Source organism: Heterodontus francisci, chromosome 2 (genome assembly GCF_036365525.1).
Source record: "Heterodontus francisci isolate sHetFra1 chromosome 2, sHetFra1.hap1, whole genome shotgun sequence".
Lineage (NCBI taxonomy): Eukaryota > Metazoa > Chordata > Chondrichthyes > Heterodontiformes > Heterodontidae > Heterodontus > Heterodontus francisci.
Window position 1 is genome coordinate 20,410,760 of NC_090372.1, and position 23,318 is coordinate 20,434,077.

At 44.4% G+C, this 23,318-nt stretch overlaps 1 protein-coding gene across 7 annotated transcripts in view; it reads right to left on the minus strand.

Annotated features, from left to right (window-relative positions):
* The window catches only part of fhod3b (formin homology 2 domain containing 3b), a 603,766-nt gene extending 582,674 nt beyond the window's left edge, over positions 1-21,092 (minus strand). For all 7 annotated transcript variants that reach the window (XM_068055417.1, XM_068055443.1, XM_068055407.1 and 4 more), the window contains exon 1: positions 20,665-21,092. In XM_068055417.1, the coding sequence (XP_067911518.1) occupies positions 20,665-20,829 (165 nt within the window). In that variant the 5' untranslated portion in view covers positions 20,830-21,092. The remainder of the gene's footprint in view (positions 1-20,664) is intronic.
* Between the last annotated feature and the right edge of the window lie 2,226 nt (positions 21,093-23,318).

A 23,318-nucleotide genomic window follows, 5' to 3' on the forward strand; every position in this document is an offset into this window, starting at 1 on the left:
TGAACTCAAGGGACTATAAAAGCAGGTTTACGCAACCAGTCCTCAATTTAACCCGATAAAACCCGAACACCATTCTGGTGAATTTGCGAGGCCAATATATTCTACCTCTGGTGTGGTGTCCAAAACTGAATAATCCAGATGGGGTCTGGCCAAGGCTCAAAGTTTAACTTCTTTGTCTTTGATTTATCCAGCCAACACCCCACCCCACCCCCCCAACCCCCCCGCCACCCCCCAAACATTCTTTAGCCTTTTTGATGACATTAGTTCTGGGTGGCTAATATGACAATAAAGCTACTTCTGAGAGTTTTACCAGCTTTACTAGTGTTTTATTTTTAAAACATTTCCTGAATAAAAACTGTAAAGACCAGGAATCTTCCCTTCAATCAGCATTCTATAGGTTAATCAGTCAGCATGACCAACAATGTATACACCAAAGTATGGCAGGTTTGATGAATTAAGAAATTAGGTCACAGCATGTTGTGTGCAGTTTTGAGTGCCCCATTATAGAAAGGACATTAAAGCTAGAGTATGTAGCATTGATTCACGAGTACGATACCATGGATGGGAAATTATAGTTTTTTATTTCAGTTTAGTTTAGAGATACAGCACTGAAACAGGCCCTTCGGCCCACCGAGTCTGTGCCGACCATCAACCACCCATTTATACTAATCCTACACTAATCCCATATCCCTACCACGTCCCCACCTGTCCCTATATTTCCCTACCACCTACCTATACTAAGGGCAATTTATAATGGCCAATTTACCTACCAACCTGCAAGTCTTTTGGCTTGTGGGAGGAAACCAGAGCACCCGAAGAAAACCCACGCAGACACAGGGAGAACTTGCAAACTCCACACAGGCAGTACCCAGAATTGAACCCGGGTCGCTGGAGCTGTGAGGCTGCGGTGCTAACCACTGCGCCGCCACTGGGCAGCGACTCAAGATACTAGGACCATTTCTACTGGATTAGAGAAGGCAATGGTGATTTAAGAAGTTTAAAATTATGTAGAGTTATGATAGAATATTCCCTCTTGTTGGAAAGTCAGTAATTTTAAACTCAGCAAGAATGAGGAGAGGGGTTGAGAAATTGCTCAACACTGAAGCTTGTTGGAGCATGGAACAATTTGCCACAGGTTAAGGCACTGTTACATCTTTTAAGCCATAACTAGATAAGTATCTGAAGTGGAGGAATATATACAGGGTTATGATATGATGAGAGCGATGGAAGTGGATTGCTTAAGTGTCAGCAGACATGGGCCTCCTTCCGTGCTGTAAAGTTCTATGGGTTCTGCTATGAAGAGTATGTAATTTACACCAGAAACGGTCTTAAAATCAGCACCAACTAACTTGTATATTTCAGCATGTTTATTATACAAGAAGGAATAGTCAAAAATCTATCCTGAACTTCAACAGAAGGAAAAGGAAGAAAATAACCGTTCATTAATGATTCAGCAACTTTCATGGTCAAATAAGGACCTCAAACTAACAAAAGCACTTCACTTGTATAATAATTATGGCATCTCTCTCTCCATGAATTCATTGTAAAACCACCTGGGTCAAACGACTTCATTAGAACTCAGTTTTATGAACTCACATTTGGGAACTAGGAAAACTGCCAGGTAAGAGATGTACAAATTCTTGACTAAAAAGGCAGTGCTACAGGAACTTTTGGCAGTCTTTCTTTTTTGGTTTGTTTTTAAATTGCTAATGCAAAGAACCCAGGGATCTGGATTAGAGTTGTGATGATTAGTTGCAAAGATGGAGCTGTATTTAACCTGACCCCATTTCGACAAGCTGCAGCCCAGGTATGCCATGCAGAGAAGTGATCTGAATAGAGACATGTTGAGGGTCCTTGTGTGGATTGGCAATGGCTCATCACATTGCACGATCCTGTCCTGGGGAAATGGATGGTTGTCAAGGTTAATAAAAAAACTTTTAAAAAGATGGACCTCACTACATATGATCCTTTCCACACTATATATGTACTACTACCCTTTGCTTCTTGTGATAGGGGCAATGTGGCCCCTCTCCACTGAATACTTTCATACCCAAACTGGGAAAACCATAGTTTACACCAGTAAAAAAGGAGCCTTTTGAAAACAACATTTGTAACAAAAACTACAGACCTAACATTTGAGCATGATTTCCAATGTATATGATGGCCTGTGCTCTCCTTTTTAAAAGCAAGTACTCATGTCTACTGTTGCTGTACTCCCAGGTGCAGTGTAATCAATTACTCTGCTTGGCTTTTAAAGAAACACAAAGGCAGATGACCCTTAACCTTGGCCAAGAAATTCAAACAAACCCACCTATTTCACAAAACAACTGAAGCTTTCATTGTTATGCAACAATAAACCATGTACCACTGATTACCTGGCAATCTTTCGACTGCTCCACAATTTATGCCAATAGAATGCAGGGGCAGAATTAATAGACTCCCAACTAACTAGCGTCTGCAGTTATTACAAACTTTAACCATCGCATCCTTGCCTTTCCCTTTTTTTGGCCTCCTTGTCTCGAGAGACAATGGGTGAGCGCCTAGAGGTGGTCAGTGGTTTGTGGAGCAGCGCCTGGAGTGGCCATAAAGGCCAATTCTAGAGTGACAGACTCTTCCACAGGCGCTGCAGGTGAAGTTGGTTGTCGGGGCTGTTACACAGTTGGCTCACTTCTTACAATTCTGTCTCTTTTCCTGACAACTGCAGAGTTTCTTCGACTTGCCTCTCTTCAGCCCCTTGTTTATGGCTGTCCACCAGCTCTGGTGATCGCTGGCAACTGGCTCCCATGACTTGGTCAATGTCACAGGACTTCATGTCACATTTGCAAACATCTTGAAAGCGGAGACGTGGACAGCAGGTGGGTCTGATACAAGTGACGAGCTCGCTGTACAATATGTCCTTGGGGATTCTGCCATCTTCCATGCGGCTCACGTGGCCAATCCATCTCAAGCGCCACTGGCTCAGAAGGGCGTACATGCTGGGGATGTTGGCTGCCTCGAGGACTTCTGCGTTGGAGATGCGGTCCTGCCACCTGATGACAAGGATTCTCCGGAGGCAGCGAAGATGGAATGCATTGAGACGTCGCTCTTGGCTGACATACATTGTCCAGGCCTCGCTGCCATAGGGCAAGGTACTGAGGATACAGGCTTGATACACTGACTTTTGTGTTCTGTGGCAGTGCGCCATTTTCCCACACCCTCTTGGCCAGTCTGGACATAGCAGCGGACGCTTTTCCCATATGCTTGTTAATTACTGCATCGAGAGACAGGTTACTGCCGATGGTTCAGCCTAAGTAGGTGAATTCTTGAATCATTTCCAGAGCGTGGTCACCGGCATTGATGGATGGAGCATTTCTGACGTCTTGTCCCATGGTTAGTTTTCTTGAAACTGATGGCTAGGCCAAATTCGTTGTAGGCAGCCGCAAACCTGTCGATGAGTTTCTGCAGACACTCTTCAGTGTGGGATGTTAATGCAGCATCGTCAGCAAAGAGGAGTTCCATGATGAGGACCTTCTGTACTTTGGTCTTCGCTCTATGATGGGCAAGGTTGAACAACCTGCCATCTGATCTTGTGGGGGGAAAATTCCTTCTTCTGAAGACTTGAACACACCTCACCTGAGAGCATCAGTGAGACGAAGATCCCAAACAGTGTAGGTGTGAGAACACAGCCCTGTTTCATGCCACTCAGGATAGGAAAGGGGTCTGATGAGGCACTGTTATGCTGAATTGTGCCTTTCATATTGTCATGGAACGAGGTGATGATACTTAGTAGCTTTGGTGGACATCTGATCTTTGCTAGTAGTCTGAAGAGACCATGTCTACTGATGAGGTCAAAGGCTTTGGTGAGATCTATGAAGGCAATGTAGAGGGACATCCATTGTTCGCAGCATTTCTCCTATAGCTGGCGACGGGAGAACAGCATGTCAATGGTGGATCTCTCTGCTCGAAGGTCACACTGTGCCTCAGGGTAGACACGCTCATCCAGCTTCTGGACTCTGTTTAAAATGACTCGAGCGAAGACTTTCCCCACTATGCTGAACAGGGAGATTCCACAGTAGTTGTTGCAGTCACCCTTGTTCTTATTGAGGGTGATGATATTGGCATCACGCATGTCCTGTGGTACTCCTCCCTCATTCCAGCACAGGCAAAGCAGTTCATGGAGTGCTGAGAATATAGCAAGCTTGGCACTCTTGATTATTTCAGGGGTAATGCCGTCCTTTCCAGGGGCTTTCCAGAAACTCAACTGGAGTAGCCATATATAAACACTGTGGCTACAAGAGCATGTCAGAGGCTAGGAATCCTGCAGCGAGTAACTCACCTCCCAACTCCCCAAAGCCTGTCCACCAACTACAAGGCACAAGTCAGGAGTGTGATGGAATACCCTCCACTTGCCTGGATGGGTGCAGTTCCAACAACACTCAAGAAGCTTGACATCATCCAGGACAAAGAAGCCCTCTTGATTGGCACCCCATCCACAAACAGTTCATTCCCTCCGCTACCGACGTACAGTGGCAGCAATGTGTACCATCTACAAGATGCTTTCCCCACTATGCTGAGCAGGGAGATTCTACGGTAGTTGTTGCAGTCACCCTTGTTCTTATAGAAGGTGATGATATTGGCATCACGCATGTTTAGTTTAGTTTAGTTTAGAGATACAGCACTGAAACAGGCCCTTCAGCCCACCGAGTCTGTGCCGACCATAAACCACCCATTTATACTAATCCTACACTAATTCCGTATTCCTACCACATCCCCATCTGTCCGTATATTTCCCTACCACCTACCTATACTAGGGGCAAATGCTAATGGCCAATTTACCTATCAACCTGCAAGTCTTTTGGCTGTGGGAGGAAACCGGAGCACCCGGAGGAAACCCACGCAGACACAGGGAGAACTTGCAAACTCCACACAGGCAGTACCCAGAATTGAACCCGGGTCGCTGGAGCTGTGAGACTGCGGTGCTAACCACTACACCACTGTGCCGCCCCATGTCCTGTGGTAGTGCTCACTCATCCCAGCACAGGCAAAGCAGTTCATGGAGTGCTGAGAGTATAGCAGGCTTGGCACACTTGATTATTTCAGGGGTAATGCCGGCCTCTCCAGCGGCTTTTCCGCTGGCTAGAGAATCAATGGCCACTTTTTGCATAAAATCCCAATCCTTTTCAGTAGGTAATCAGAGGTCTTTCAACCTCCTCCCCATCTCTTCTCTCCAGAAGTACTGAATTCTTGGTACAGCAATTATCTATCTAGCATTTTCCCAAGCAGCTGTTGATCATGTACAAGACTGGGCAGTGAGTGAATAGCCAATTGGCAACTGTGGAGAGCTTCAGAACAAGGGCAAGCCATGGAGCTCGAAATCAAAATTCTGAAAACCCCTACCAAACAGCATTGTTGGAGCACCTTCACCACACGGTTTTCAAGACAGCCCAACACCACTTTTAAGGGCAACTGAATGTAGGCAATAAATTTGTGGCCAATGCCACTGTTTAGAATTCTGACACTTGTATGTTAAAATACTGCCCTTTCAACCTCTATCCCATGTGTTTCAAATTGGAAAAATATCAATTTGTCCCTGGCTGGCGAGAGAAACACAGGAAAATATGAACCAAGGTAATTTGCCCATCAACCCTGTTGTCATTGCAGGGAGTGTGCAAAATGTCATACCATTTTGTTTAGCCAATCTTCTCAAATCTACCAAGATCAATAGCCACAGGTAAACTTCTGAAACTCCTTTTTCCCCCCTCCCTGGACCCAATGAAAAGATACAAAATTTCACAGTACCAAATCTTGCAATCTACACTGTTCTTCAGCTGTATTCTACAGGTGCCTCATCCCAATACATACGAAGCATCAAGTTTAACGGAACTTTCCTCTCCCTACACACCATTATATCGTTCAATCTCAACACAATTTTTTTTTTTAAAAAAGAGCTAGTTAAGCGTGATGTGAACTTTGATGCATATTTACCCAGTGATGGTACCTGCTCGTGACTAGAGTTTTAACAAGTATGTTCCATTGAGATTAACTACATAGCACAAAGCACCTAGTAGCACACTAGTGCAGATGTATAGCCTCCCATATAGGTTTAAAATTGGTATATTTTTAATGTTCCCATTGCAGAATATTACTGGACGAAAACCATGTTAAGATATACTAACATGAAAAAAGGTTATGACAAGCCTTTGTACCTTGGATAAAATCCAAAACATTTCATGATCGGAAACTGTAGGATGAAGATGATTCTGAAATACCATAGATGATAATTTCACTTACTACTGATGTACCTTACTGTGAAAGAATTGTGCACAATTAAAGTAATTTAGTGATACTAAGAGGTAGTAAAGGAGTGTTTTACACATTTTTCCCACTTACTAAATAGGAGTGTCAAATTTCATGACTTTTAGCCAACACGTCAGCTGGCTCTACCTTATTTTTGTAATTTTAGTCTTTCCCTGTTCTGCGAGCACATGTAACACTAACACTTACACCTGAGTGCAACATCTGGAGAGAAGTGTTATTCCATGGCTGAACTAGCAGATATAAAGGAGTAAAAGCAGGAATAATTCATCTGCTGTTAGTTTTCCCTCTCACTCCTAGTGGAAGTTCTGAATGTTTAAAAGATGGGGATTGAACTTGGGTGTCCCAGTTGATTATCACACAGCTATTGTCTTGCTTTTAATTCACAGAAATGGATGTGTTCAAGGCAGACAGCCATCAACAGATCTGATCCCACAGTTCTCAGTTTACAGTGAAGAGTGACTCACATTTTCTTTTTGGCTCTACTCTCATTTTGGCTTGCAGAGCAAAGTTAGATCCCTTTGACTTGGACTTGACCCTGAAAATCCATAGCTTGCCCAGCACACACTGATTTGGAGAGAAGAAATGCACCTACTTGGGAAGCTTGGCTCAATATCTGTATATGGAACATACACCAGCCAAAACTAATTGTTTTGTCACCTCTGCATTGCTCTTGTATATTGATGCTAATTAGGGAGATTAGCTGAAGGCCTTTGAAATGTTCCTTTTTTCGCAGAACCAGATAATTCACATTTTACAAAAATGTTCCAGGAAAGACATAATAAAAGCAAATTGTTGCACATGAGGTTTTCAAACACAGCACAACTACATATGGAGCAATGGCATCACATTAACTGCGCATCTCCCGCTGTTACTTCGGTCAAAGTTACTAGCTTCCAAGCTAGATTCGTCAATAGAAATTAGCTCCAGAAGTCATGATGTTACAGGGAAACATTTAATGATGGAGGCATATTTTAAAATAAAGCTGCATTCTGTATAATGTACAGATGTTCACAAGAGGGTAATTAAGCTATGAATGTTAGTGTTTTCCAAATCTGAGGAACCCCCAACCCAGTTGATTAGGGGACAAACCACCTTATTGGACAAGGAGGCAGATGTTAAATGAAATTTGTGAGGAGGCCATAAAGCTTATAAAACTTATTGGTAGGAGAGAAAGAGCAAGCGAGAGAAAGAAAGTCATCAGTGACTATCAAGTAAGCCTAGCTGATGAGTGATGATACCATCAGCAACCAACTCGAGATCTATGGAAAGGGAACCAGTGGCCAACAAGGCAAGTTAGGTGAACGAGCAGTGGCCGATAATCCAAACAAAAGGATTTATGGCAAGGTATACTAATGTGTGCACTTGTGTACGCTTACAGGACTGGTGACTGGCTGGGTAATTCACAAAATATGAAGAGAAAATGCATACAGTGCATAGGAGCAGCTCCCAGCACAAATAGGGGAGTGAAAGACTCAGTATTTGCAGGGATATGCATTGGGATGAAAGGATCAGGTGGCTCCAAAAGAACAACTGGGAAGTATGCACCTAATAAAAAGATTGGTGTTAGATGCAATTCACTAAATGAGAGCAAGGAACTACCAAAGAGCTGTTGGGTGCAGTCAACTTATGATGCTATGTGGGGAAAAAAGGAAAGTCAGTTTGGAGGTAGATAACTGGCAAGACTAGACATACTATAAGCTCAAACCTTCCTTCTCCATCCTCATCAAAGGTTGACCATTTGCCTTCCCAATTACTTGCTGTACCTGCATGTTAACTTTGATGTATAGGGATACCCAAATCCCTCTGAAACCCACCATTTATTAATTAGTCTCACACCCTTTAAAAAGTGGTCTGCCTTTCCATTCACACTTGTCCACATACTCCATCTGCTACCTTCATGCCCAATCATTTAACCTGATTATATCCTTTTACAGCCTCTTTACATTCTCCTCACAGCTTACCTTCCCACTTAGATTTGTATCATTGGCAAACTTGGAGATATTGCACTTGAATCCCTCATCCAAGACATTGATATAAATTGTAAATGACTGAGGCCCAATCACTAATCCTTGTGGCACTGCACTAGTTATAACCTGCCATCCTGAAAGCGACCTATTTATTTCTGTATTTTCTGTCCTTTAGCCACTCCACTATCCATGCTATTATGGGCGGTGCAGTGGTTAGCACCGCAGCCTCACAGCTCCAGGGACCCGGGTTCGATTCTGGGTACTGCCTGTGCGGAGTTTGCAAGTTCTCCCTGTGTCTGCGTGGGTTTTCGCCGGGTGCTCCGGTTTCCTCCCACATCCAAAGACTTGCAGGTGATAGGTAAATTGGCCGTTGTAAATTGCCCCTGGTGTAGGGAGGTGATAGGGAATATGGGATTACTGTCGGGTTAGTATAAATGGGTGGTTGTTGGTCGGCACAGACTCGGTGTGCCGAAGGGCCTGTTTCAGTGCTGTATCTCTAAATAAAAATTAAAAAAATTATCCCCAACACCATGAGCCCCAATTTATGTAACAACCTATTGTGTGGCCCTTTAATCGAATGCCTTCTAAAAATCCAAATGCCCTATATTCACTGCCCCCCCCTTATCTACCCTGACAGTAACACCATTAAAAAGCTAATTCTGAAACAATTTCCCTTTCATTAGCGTTGACTGCCTAATTAGTGATTTTCAAAGTGCCTTATCACCACATCCTTAAGATTTTAGCATTTTTGCAAATACTGTTATCAGGCTAACTGGCCTAAAAACTCCACTTTCCCTCTCCCTCCTTCCCTGAAAAGCAGAGTTACTTTTGCTACTCTCTAATTCAGAGACTGTTTATACAATCTAGGGAATTCAGGAAGATCAAAGCCAATACATACACCATCCCTGCAGCCACCTCTTAAAAAAAACTTAATGATATAGGCCAATCAGGTGCTTCCAGTACTTTTTTAAAAATAATAATTGCTTCAAGTTCCTCACTTTCATTTCATTAGACCCTTGGATCCCCACACTTCACAACAGCAATGTCTGTTAGAAATGTGGAGGGCTGCAGGAAGACAGCTTCATCAAATCATCACTGGCTTTGCAAATAGTCCAATCAGAGCAGTTGAGGATGGCCCATTCACCATTTCCAAACACGACACGGTATAAAGTCCCTGCTGTGACAGGCCACCATCAACTATTTCTTCAATTTGTTAACAGGATTCCTGCCTCACAAAGTAAGAAGATTTCTAGTAGCTTGGTGCCACAAGGGGTTCAAGTGATCAGAATATGCATATTTTATGCTACATATTCGTATGAAATTCATTTCTTCAAGCCTTTAATGTCAAACAGAACAAAGTAGAATTTAGAAAAAATGCACAAATCCTGAGTTCAATTCAGCATTCCCATTTCGATTTGGAATTGTGACCCCCCAGAAATGATGTATATTCTACAACAGAATCAGGCCATTTAGCCCACCCAGCCTATGCTTTAGATTAAACTCAATACCAAACTCCTCCCATTCCATCTACCTCATCTCAGCCTTGCAATACTTTTTTTCTATTCCTCCTTCTCTCGCGTACTCATCTTAGGTTCAACCACTTCCTGTGCCACGTTCCATATTCTAACCATGCACTGAGTAAATACATTTTTCATTTCCCTATTGGATTTATCAGTAACTATCTTGTATTTAACACCCCTAGTTTTTGATTCTCAAATGAAAATATTCTCTCCACATCTATCCTGTCCAACCCATCCATCATGATAAAGTCAAGTCTCCTCTAAATCAGTGCCAACGTGATTACTCTTTTTCCGATGGCTTCAACCTCAGTTCAAGTATAGGCCGTAACTTTTTTTTTTGCACTTTTCTCCTTTGTATAGTATGGGACCAGAACCATGCACATTACTCTCACTCTCTCTCTGGATCAGAGTACCTGGAAATTAAATAAAATCTAAAATGATATGCTGGGATAGGTTTGCTCAGACACCAGGAATCCTCCAGAACCTTAGTGTGGACATTCTTCATGCTTGACCCGAGCCATTATTGACTAACTATTCAAACATATGGTTATCTCAGCAGAGCCCATCTGTTTGTGAAGGAGACTACTTTAAACTGGGGGCCTCAGTCACAGCCAGCATTAATTGGACTCCATGCGTCAAAATTGACCAGCATAGACCTACCTGAACCCATCCAAGAGATTGCAAAAAGCATGCACAGTCTGGGACACTCCTCAAAGAGCACACTCTACATTTAGGACATTTCTAAGCTACTCATTGAGCTCAGATTCAATACAAGAGCTTTCATAGAAACATCCATATAGTTTGAACTCACTTTCTCCCCACTTCCTGAGCCCCAACGCCCCAGATGAGGAGAGATTTCTTCACTCAGAAGGTTTTAAATCTTTGGAATACTCCACTCCAGAGGGCTGCGGATGCTCAGTCATTAAGTACATTCAAGGCTAAGATCAATAGGTTTTTGGAATCAAGGGATATTTGATTGGGCGGGAAAGTGGAATTGAGGTCTCAGATCAGCTATGCTCTGATTAAATGGCAGAGCAGGCTCGAGGAACTGTATGGTCTACTCCTGCTCCCATAACCCTGGTCACCTACTCTTCCTTCCCTGTCCTCTCAGCCTGAACCTCTCCTCACTCCATCTCGTTTCCTCCTCTCACCAACCTACCCCCAACCCTGGTACTTCCACCCCCGCCCCCCCCCCCCCACCTCGCCATTTTATCCCCCTTTTCTTTCAGTTTCTGGACATACCCATGCCAGGGATAGGAGCCCAACTCTACTGCTGAAGGGCTACACTACAGATCCTGAGCAGCAACCAGTGATGTCAGCACCCCAGAGATTCCCAGAAGGGTTGGCAACCTTAACAGGCCACATACAAAAGCAGGCTGACTCAGTTAAATCACCTCCCTAGCCCCTACCCTTTCCTGGTTTCAGGATGCGGTGCCCATTTGCCCCACCAGATTCAGCACACTTTGACATTACAGCTGAGTGCATACCAGATGCTCCCCAAAATAAACACTATAAACAAACAGTCTCCATCACCTCAGGTAGGCTGGTTCTGAATTTATGAAGTGAAATCTATGTATTATGCAGGAGGCAAATCTAAACAATGTTACCATTGGGAGCTAATTCAGGAAAAAATGTTGTAGTCCATGACATTACTTTGGGCCAGTACAATTGTTTCAACAGCGTATAAGGAAATCATTAGTAAGTGCGCTACTGAACATGCCAGTGTCCAGATAAAAAAAAGAATGTTGCTTGAAAACTTACAGAATGGTGAAAAACACAAAAGGCTCTAACTTAGGTGTATCAAACTCATTTTCTGCGATGGGCCTGATCAGATATTCTGCACTTGGCGTGGGTTACATTCAGCAAAAGTTATTAAAAATTTAACTAGATGCAGATAAATGATACCAGTACTCAGTTAGATTTTATTTGTTGCTGCTCCAGATATCCAGCACCTCTTTGTTTGTGTCATTGCATCAACATTTGTGGCAAAAGACTTGGCCTAGGCCAGTCTTGGATAAAAACTGGAGGATCACTTGTCACAACAAAATTTCACCTCCTGACCACTAACCCTGGAAGTGAATTCCACAGCCTCACGACTGTGGGTCAAGAGGATTCTCGATCACATTTCTAAATAGGTGTCAAATCGAAGAAGGCAGTTTGTGCCCTGTTAGGACTTAGAATGGGCCAGAGGCTGAGCCACCTATCAAATCAGGAGTGCAGCAGTTTAATTTGACCTCCTGTATTCCTAATCTGTTATACTTCAACTGGCTGCCTTAGCAACTGTTAGTAATAAGCTACAAGCACAGAACACTGCCTGTTGCACACATCTTGTGAGCATCATCTCTGCTACCACCAGAAAAGTAGGGATGGGTGGGGGACGAAAAAATATCCTTCCTTCCTATGGAAATCTTTGCGCTTTAATCTTTACTGTTCAAAGTATCTTGCTTCTGGCTTACCAAGGTTTCTTTAGATGACCGTTCCCCATCCCCTCCATAGCTTGAAGAGACTGTTGAAAACATGGCCTACCTACATCAAAACAACCACTGACACCATAACACTGTCTTGCATCACACTATTGACAGCATACGATTTAAAATTATGATTATAAACCACTATAGATAACGCCATTGTCACTGGATGTGTTTTCCTTTGAAATTAAAAAAAGAAATTGAGAGTCAAAATGCAGGTTCAGCAATTGCTCATTTTGGTCCTTCAATTCCCCTCGCAATAAACAATAGCATTTATTAACTTTCCTAATTACTTGTTGAACCTGCATACTAACCTTTTGAGATTCATGCACTAGGACACCCAGATCCCTCTGCATCCTCTCACCATTTAGATATGCTTCTTTTTTATTCTTCCTGCCAAAATGGACAATTTCACATTTTCCCACATTACACTCCATTTACCAGATCTTTGCCAACTCATAACTTAGCTATATCCATTTGTAGCCTCATGATGTCCTCTTCACAACTTATTTTCTGACCTATCTTTGTATCAGCAAATTTAGCAACCATACCTTCGATCTCTTCATCCAAGTCATTTATATAAATTGTAAAACATCGAGGACCCAGCATCAATCCCTGCAGCACACCACTTGTTACAACTTGCCAACCAGAAAATGACCCATTTATGCCTACTGTTTCCTCTAATCTAGCCAATATTCTATCCACGTCAATATGCTACCCCCTACACCATGAACTTTTATTTTCCACATTAACCTTTGATGTGGTACCTTATTAAATGCCTTCTGGAAATTTAAGTACAATACATCCATTGGTTCCCCTTTATCTACAGCACAGGTTACTTCTTCAAAGAATGCCAATAAATTGGTTAAACACGATCCCCCTGTCACAAAGCCATGTTGACCTTAATTGTTTTTTTAAAATTAAGTGCCTGCTAGAACATCTTTAATAATATCTTCTAACATTTCCCCCAAGACAGATGTTAAGCTAACTGGCCTGTAGTTTCCTGCTTTCTATCTCCCTCCCTCCCTCTTTTTGAATTAAGGAGCTACATTCGCTATTTTCCTATCTAATGGAACCTTCCCTGAATCTAGGCAATTTTGGAAAATTAAAACAAATTAATCAATTACCTCCAAATAAAAAGCAAAATACTGCAAATGCTGGATATCTGAAATAAAAACAGAAAGTGCTGGAAATACTTAGCAGGTCAGGCAGCATCTGTGGAGAGAGAAAGCAGAGTTAATGTCTCAGGTCTGTGATCTTTCATCAGAACTGGCAAAGGTTAGAAATGAATTAGGTTTTAAGCAAGTGAAGTTGGCGGGGAGGGGGGGGGGGCGGTTTGGTGGGGAAGAAAACAAAAGAGAAGGTGTTCAATAGGGCAGAGGGCAGGAGAGATTAAATAACAAAGCTGTCCTGGGACAAAGGCAAAAAAAACGTGTGTTAATACTTGCAGTGAAAGACAAAGCATTTGTCCAGAGAGAGTGTTAATGGCAGAGTAATGAGCAGCTCTATGAAAAACAGGCACATGGTTTAAGAAAAAATAAAATGAAAAAATAAAAATATTTAAAGGTCAGTTATGCTTTGAAGTTATTGAACTCAATGTTTAGTCCACAATGCCTAATCGAAAGATCAGGTGCCGCTCCTCGACCTTACATTGATGTTCACTGGAACACTGCAGCAGGCCAAGGACAGAAATTTGGGCATGAAAGCAAGGGGTTGGGGCAGGGGGTGGGAGTGGTGTTGAAATGCCAATTGACTGGAAGCTCGGAGTCATGCTTTCAGACTAAGCGGAGGTATTTCGCAAAGCGGTCACCCAATCTGCGCTTGGTCTCCCCCAATATAAAGGGCAACCACATTGTGAGTGTGAACGCAGTATACTAAATTGAAGGAAGGACAAGTAAATCGCTGCTTCACCTGGAAGGAGGTAAAAGGACAGGTATTACACCTCCTGCGATTGCATGGAAAAGGGATGCGGTGTCCGGGGTAACGGAGGAGCGGACCAGGATGTCACGGAGGGAATGATTCCTTCGGAATGCTGACTGGAGGGGAAGGGAAGATGTGTTCAGTGGTGGCAGAAATGGTGGAGGATGTGGAAGCTGGTGGGGTGGAACGTGAGGACAAGGGGAACCTTGTTGCGATTCTGGGAGGGAGTGGAAATGGTGAGGGTAGAGGTGCGGGAAATGGGTCAGACACGGTTGAGGGCCCGGTCAACCACAGTGGGGGGAAATCCTTGCTTGAGGAGAAAAGGAAGACACATCAGAAGCACTGTTGTGGAAGGTTACATCACAACAGATATGGCAGAGACAGAGAAACGGGGAGAATGGGATGGAGTCCTTACAGGAAATGGTGTGAGGAAGTGTAGTCAAGGTAGCAGTGGGAAATCGGTGGGCCCCCTCCCTCACCTCTTTTTCCGGTACATTGATGACCAGTGCTGCTTCCTGCTCTTGCCCTAAACTGGAAAACCTCATCAAATTTGCTTCCAATTTCCACCCTTCTCTCACCTTTTACATGGTTAATTTCCGACACTTCTCTTCCCTTCCTCGACTTCTGTCTCCATATGCTACAAACTCAAACAACAACAAATTCAGAAAAGATGACGGAGGTTAGCAAACTGATGAAAAACAGTCAAGCCTATAATTTTAATGAAGAACTTTCACTACACCTATGGATGCTGGGATAGCCCTACCACCGTAGAATTGTGTTTTCTCATTTTACAGCATGAAAATGCAAAAGCAATCCTTTATCTAAATGACTTAGATGAAGGGACCGAAGATATGGTTGCTAAATTTGCTGATGACACAAAGATAGATAGGAAAGTAACTTGTGAAGAGAACATAAAGGGGTTACAAAAGGTATAAAGATTGATTAAGTGAGTGGGCAAAGACCTGACAAATGGAGTATAATGTGGGAAAGTGGGAAATTATCCACTTTGGCAGGACGAATAAAAAAAAGCATATCATCGAAATGGAGAGAGATTGCAGAGCTCAGGGGTGCAGAGGGATCTGGGTATCCTAGTGCATGAATCACAAAAGGTTAGTATGGAGGTACAGCACGTGATTAGGAAAGCTAATAGAATATTATTGTTTATAGTTTAGTTTAGTTTAGTTTTAGTTTAGAGATACAGCACTGAAACAGGCCCTTCGGCCCACCGAGTCTGTGCCGACCATCAACCACCCGTTTACACTAATCTTACACTAATCCCATATTCCTATCACATCCCCACCTATCCCTATATATTTCCCTACCACCTACCTATACTAGGGGCAATTTCTAATGGCCAATTTACCTATCACGAGGGCAATTGAATACAAAAGTAGGGAGGTTATGCTTCAGCTATACAGGGCATTGAGGAGACCATATCTGGAGTACTGTGTACAGTACTGGTCTCCTTATTTAAGGAAGGATGTAAATGCGTTGGGGGCAGTACAGAGAAGGTTTACTAGACTAATACCGGGAATGGGCGGGCTGACTTACGAGACAAGATTGGAGAGGCTAGGCTTGTATCTGTTGGAAGAGGCGGTTTGAAACATACAAGATCCTGAGGGGTCTTGACAGGGTGGATGTGGAAAGGATGTTTCCCCTTGTGGGAGAATCGAGAACTAGGGGTCACTGTTTAAAAAATAACGGGTTGCCCATTTAAGACAGAGAGGAGAAGTTTGTTTCTCAGAGGGCCGTGAGTCTTTGGAATTCTCTTCCTCAAAAAGCGGTAGAAGCAGAGTCTTTGAATATATTTAAGGCAGAGGTAGATGGATTCTTGATAAGCAAGGGGGTGAAAGGTTATTGGGGGTATGTGGAAATATGGAGTAAATCAGTTCAGCCATGGACTTATTGAATGGCGGAGCAGGCTCGAAGGGCCGAGTGGCCTACTCCTGCTCCTAATTTGTATGTTTGAATCTACTTTGAAGGGAAAAAGAATTCTAATAAGATAGCACAAAAGAATAAGGGATTAAAGTTGAGAGGGTCAAGTAGAGGAACAAGTACATTAATGCCTTTATACTGTAAAAAATACTAGTAGGAGCTATATTTTCATATCATTGTGATACTCATGGAAGGAGGTGCAGCAGCAGGACTCCATAAACTCTAACACACACAGAGCATCGTTTAAATGATCTATTGCCAGTGCGATTTTTAATTTTCTGAAATTGCAGAGAACATTTAAAATGTACAAGCAAGGTCAGTGTTTTTTAGCCTTGAATACATTTTTAAAAGACTATCTGCCAAAGAACAGAATTCGCAATGTAGGATGCCATAACTGCATTTATTGCCCATCCCACTTTCCGAGGCCTTCTCAAACTGTCGCAGTCTTGTATGGACCAGTCATGGTGCTCCAAGATGGGGTTGGATAGCAAGCTTCCACATCTTGACCCAACTCTTTCATATCACAGCCAATACCCATCCTTCCCAGTGCAAGGCACCCCTTTCAGTCAACTAAAAGCATCGCCAAATGACAGCATGATTAAATTATGGACAGGCTTCTGCTCGGATCAGCACATCTTTTATGGAGAGTAGGGAGCATGCAATTTATTTATTTATTCAGAGATACAGCACTGAAACAGGCCCTTTGGCCCACCAAGTCTGTGCCGACCATCAACCACCCATTTCTACTGATCCTACACTAATACCATATTCCTACCACATCCCCACCTTCCCTATATTCCCCTACCAATACTAGGAGCAATTTATAATAGCCAATTTACCTATCAACCTGCAAGTCTTTGGCTGTGGGAGGAAACCGGAGCACCCGGCAAAAACCCACGCGGTCACAGGGAGAATTGAACCCGGGTCACTGGAGCTGTGAGGCTGCGGTGCTAACCACTGCGCCACCATGCATTAAGGAATCTCACAAACTTGTATTTTTGAGCTATGTAGGGCTTCAAGGAACCAGTCAAACAGAAAAGAAAAATGTCTGTTTCCTTGCAGTATAACGTCTGGATGTGTATGAGTGGAAGGGTAAAGGAACATCTGGATCGAGTAGGCTGCAGAATTGAATGTCTCATACTTATGATTTGCCCAATGACTTCCATTCAAATAGCATTAACATTAAAAAATACATTCAAGTCACTTCAGGAGGAAATGGACATTAAGTGAAAGGAAATACTAGGTGGGGTGGCCAAAGCCTGGTCAAAGAGGTAGGTTTCAAGGATGTGTCTTAAAGGGAGGTTGAGGGGTCTTTGGAGGGAATTCCAATGGTGGGGGTGAAGAGTTGGGGAAATGTGCAAAAGGCTGAAGTCAGAAGAATGAAGAGTTTTTGGAAGAGGAGTACGAAGGCATTATAATAAAAGTTAAAGATGCTTGCATTTGCACAACACCTTATCAAGCCGAAATATTCCTGACCAATTTCATATATTTCTGGGTGATTTGTCTAGGTAAATTGGCCATGGTAAATTACCCCTACTGTCGGTAGGAGGATTGTGGGGATGTGGGAGGGAATATGGGATTAATGTAGGATTAGTATAAATGGGTGGTTGTTGATTGGCACAGACTCGGTGGGCCAAAGGGCCTGTTTCAGTGCTATATCTCTCTCTCTCTCTCTCTATATATAAATGTAGCCCTTCGTAAAACTCAGCAGCATAAACTGCATCAATGGCATTATACATTCAACAACAAGGACACATGTCTGGCATACAATCCAATGAGATCAAGCCTCATCACCGTGGCAAAATATTTATTATTCATTTCTTCCTTGTAAGCAGAACAGACTTCCATATAGGCTTTGAGGAGTCAACCCTTCACAGGTAATGACAGTAATTTTGCATCAAAAGTTATGCATTCTCACTTCACTGGGAGTGTTCTGATCAGAATATTCACTAATGTGGAAAAGCTGAAGCTCAAAATGTATTATGCTGCATGCAGCAATAAGAATTGCAAAGGCCTTTTGAAATATTTATTTCCTTTTATTGGCAAGTGTGAAACAATCCTGACAGCACACACATTATTCCCTTCACTCTGGCAGAAGGTTAAGTGCCTGTTTAAATAGATACTGAAACAATGCATGACATTACTGCACTCAAGGGTCATACACACACACAAATCCTGTAAGCATAAGACTTGGTGATTGATCCCAGAGAATAAAAGGCAAGGGTTTTCCTAGTTACTGGTCCGCCGGAGGATGGAAACTTGTGCTTCTATAATTAGCCAACCTACTGGTTGGCATCTAAATCGCCATTTTTTATATGAAACTGGTGAATGCCAAACAGTTACATCATGCTGGGGGCTGAGAGCCAATCCTGACCCAAACTCATGCCCACATATGTACTCTTTCCAATGGGCTTCGCTGGTCAAATAGTCATGGGAGCCCTGACTGATTGACTCCCTCCTCCCACAGCCTGAGGCCAGTTGTAGCTCCCCATCGGACAATCTGCTACTTCACCACAGATGGAGAATGCCGCCTGATCTGCGAGACTCACGAACTGCACTTGGTGGCAGGTCGCCGCTGGGATTTTTTTTTTAAATGATGAAACAATTTATAATTGGCGTTTTCAGCTTGTGCTTATATGGTATCGCCATGCTTGCACTAAGGCAGCCACCGTTAGCCCGTGAAATAAGTTCACAATTCTACAACTTCATACAAATTCAGTCCCCTTTTGTCTGCAGCAATTTCCTTCGCAAGCAGGGAGTGGTACACACGCCCCGGCACTCAGGAGCTCGGTTCCAGTGAAGCACAGGTGCCGGGACCGGTCCGGAAAGGAGGTGAGGAGAGGGGGAGAGTCCTGAACAACATCGACTAAAAAAAGAATGCAGCAAGTACTTAATGAGGGAGGGGGGGGGGGGGGGGGGAAGGGGGGAAGAAAAAAAGAGACCCGATTGCGCATCTTCCTGAGGGTTAATAACAAAAATTCGAAAATAGCTGCCTACTCCCCATCTCCACACCGGGGGATCCCTGGGCAGACATTCACTCGCAAGGTCTGCTTTTATTGGTCGACAAGTTGCGACCAGCAACATGGATCTGAAAGTCTGGAACATAATGGGGGACAGAGATAAAAGGAGCATGTGATGGATTAGAAGGAGGAGTCTGCGACCAGACTTAATTAAAAAATAGTTGAGCCAAAATACAACCTGACGCTGAGGCTATTAAAAAAAAATTGGAGATTATAAGAGGGAGAACAGATGGGAAGAGGATGTGTGTGTGTGTGTATAAGGAGCAGCATTGCTGGCGAGATGTCGAGCAGCTCCTACCCAGTCACTGAACACACGGCAGCCTTGCCCCGGTTAGTCCGCATCCAACACAAACCCCGTCCGCACCAGACGGTAAAAGGTAATGCCCGCCTTCAGTGCCGAGCTGCGGGAGGGATAACACTGCGGGAACGGTTGCCCGGAGCTCCCCGCAAACCGGGGACCCGGTTCCCCCTCCCCAGACCCGGGCCACTGCGGCACCCCGCAGGGACGAGCTTCTGTATGAACAAACGGACCAGACACCAGGTCCCCTGTCTCCATACGACAGGAAAAGTCAGGCATCACCATCACCCTCCATCCCTGAGCAAATCAATCACTCCCCGCCGCCCCACAGCTGCACCCCCTCCCCAACACACACACACACCCATCAATTGCACCCCTCTCCCCAACACACACACACCCACCCACCCATCAATTGCACCCCCTCCCCAACACACACACCCACCCACCCATCAATTGCACCCCCTCCCCAACACACACACCCACCCACCCATCAATTGCACCCCCTCCCCAACACACACACCCACCCACCCATCAATTGCACCCCCTCCCCAACACACACACCCACCCACCCATCAATTGCACCCCCTCCCGAACACACACACCCACCCACCAATTGCACCCCCTCCCCAACACACACACCCACCCATCAATTGCACCCCCTCCCCAACACACCCACCCACCCATCAATTGCACCCCCTCCCCAACACACACACCCACCCATCAATTGCACCCCCTCCCCAACACACACATCAATTGCACCCCCTCCCCAACACACACACACCCATCAATTGCACCCCCTCCCCAACACACACACACCCATCAATTGCACCCCTTCCCCAACACACACACACCCATCAATTGCACCCCTTCCCCAACACACACACACCCATCAATTGCACCCCTTCCCCAACACACACACACCCATCAATTGCACCCCTTCCCCAACACACACACACCCATCAATTGCACCCCCTCCTCAACACACACACACCCATCAATTGCACCCCCTCCCCAACACACACACACACACCCATCAATTGCACCCCCTCCCCAACACACACACACACACCCATCAATTGCACCCCCACACACCTAATCAATTACCCCCCCCCCCCAATACAGCTAATCAATTACACCCCTTTCCCACAGCTGCCCCCCCCCCAATACAAAAGAAACAAATAGCCCCCACTCCACCCCACCCCCCCAAAAAGCTGAGTCTATTAGCCCTCGGTGTCCTACCTTGTGCGGAGCCTGGAGCAGTCGGTGCAGCCCCGCGATCTGATTGATGAGCGAGATGTCCTCTCGGAACGTGTAGACCGGGGGCCGGGTGGGCTCCGGGAAGTTGGTGCTGTTGAACGGATCGGTGTCGTCGAGGAACTGGACCCTGCAGACCAAGGTTGCCATGGCCTGTCCATAAACAGAGAGAGAGAGAGAGTCGGTGAGAGCCGGATACCGAGCCGCTGCTCCCAGTCTCAGCCCAGCCTCTGGGTTTGCAGGACGATCCACGGCTCCTGGGGAAGCTGCAGATTCTCTAGTACCAGCCGCAGCTGCTGTTACTCAGCTAGTCCCAGGTCTGGAGAGAGAGAGAGACGGGTGAAGAGCTCCCCCTCCATCCATTCATCACCCCTTCTCTGCAGGAGAGCCGAGAACAACCGACTCCTACACCGTCTGCCTAAACACTGGTACCGGCCGCCCAGCGCCCCCAGCTGTTAGATTCTCCACCACATTAAAAGCAAGTTAATAAAATAAAACTGTCCTCTGGTTCACACCTTTCATTGGTGCCCTTGCAGTAAAAATCAGCATCAGCCCAACATGCCAGGTACTATTAGTTTACATTCAGTCAGTCGTTGATCAATAGTTGGATTAAACATCGGTGCAAAATTGATCCAAGATTGCAGGATCAGTTTCTGAGCTCAATATCAATTGCCATCACCAGAATTAGAAATGTTTTTTGAAAATTCATCTTAAAAAAGGCGAGAGGCATGAGTTTGATGAATGGCAGGTGTTTTAAGAGATTATTGCACTGTTATTCAAATTCCATCGAATTTAAGAATTACCATTCAAGATAATTGGTCACATTTCACATCGGTTTGGATGGAGTTTTTATAGTTAAAATGATCTAGGCCCTGAGATTGCACCAGATTTCCATAGCTGATGATTTATTCCCGTTGAGGGGAGAATAGCGACAGGTCCTGCCCTAGTATCGTCAATAGTTCCAAGAGGTCCCAGGCTAGGAAATTGTGCTGGGGAAAGTACTGCCTGAACAAATGCCCATAGTGTCTTTATTATCCGGTTAATGATGGGTAAACGGTTACCAATAATCCCAGCATTTAAAAAGACCAGTTACCACACTGTCTGCACCATCTAGTGGCAGTATGCATGTACATTAGCTTTTTCCTTGCAGGTCTACTGTGACATTCAGAACAGAGTAAAAACAGCAGTGCCTTTTAAAACAGAAACCTTTTGCTGACTCTCTTTCCTCCCCCCGGGCCACCGCTGCCCCCAATTTGGATTTATCCCAATTCATTCTTTATGTGCCCAAATTTTCTTGCCTTCCCACAATGCCCCCCCCCCCCAGAAGCTTCATGCCACAGCCACACACAATGTCCCTCATACTCAAGTTTATTGAACACACCGCACCACCACCACCACCACAAGCTGATACACTTCCACATCATACCCTCTGACAGTATGGCAGAGACCTTACTCTGTTTGGTCCCTTGCTGTTTGTGGTATGTATTAGTGAGTTGGATTTAAATGTGGGAGGCATGATTGGGAAATTTGCTGATGACACAAAAATTGACCATGTAGTTAATAGCGAAGAGGATAGTTGTGGACTCCAGAATGACATCAATGGTTTGGTTGAGTGGACGGGAAAATGGCAAATGGAATTCAATCCAGATAAGTGTGAGGTAATGCATTTGGGGAGGACAAATAAAGCAAGGGAAGACACAATAAACAGGAGGATATTGAGAGGGGTAGAAGTAGTGAGAGACCTTGGAGTGCATGTCCACAGGTCCCTGAAGGTAGCAGGACAGGTAGATAGTGTGGTGAAGAAGGCACATGGAATGCTTTCCTTTATTGGCCAAGGTATAGAATACAAAAGCAGGGATGTGATGCTGGAAATGCATAAAACACTGGTAAGGCCACAGCTGGAGTATTGTGTACAGTTCTGGTCATCACATTACAGAAAGGACATAATTGCTGTGGAGAGAGTACAGAGGAGATTTACAAGAATGTTGCAGCTATGAGGAAAGATTGGATAGGCTAGGGTTGTTTTTGCTGGAACTGAGGAAGCTGAAGGGAGACTTAATTGAGGTGTACAAAATTCTGAGGGGCCTTGGTAGAGTGGACAGGAAGGACCCGTTTCCCCTGGCAGGGGAGGTCAGTTACCAGGGGACACAGATTTAAGGTGATTAGTGGAAGGAATAGAGGGGACATGAGGAGAAACAGTTTCACCCAGAGGGTGGTGGGTGTCTGGAATTCACTGCCAGGAATGATGGTGGAGGCAGAAACCCTCAACTCATTTAAAAAAGGTACCTGAACATATACCTGAAGTGCTGTAACCTGCAAGGCCATGGACCATGTGCTGGAAGGTGGGTTTAGATTGGGCGGCTACTTTTTTTGTGTGGCTGGCATGGACATAGGCTGAATGGCCTCCTTCTGTGCTCTAATGGTTCTATGGTTCTATTACATACTATTTACAATACATAAACTGGTCCATGTCAGTGTCTATGCTCCACACACCCCTCCTTCAACTAACACAAACATATCCTTCTATTCCTTTCTCCTATGTGTTCATGTACTTTACAGGGAAGCTACATCTATGTTAGTCATCTCAACTCCTTATGGAGAAGAGTTTCACTTTCTAATAAGTGGGTTTAAAAAAAGTT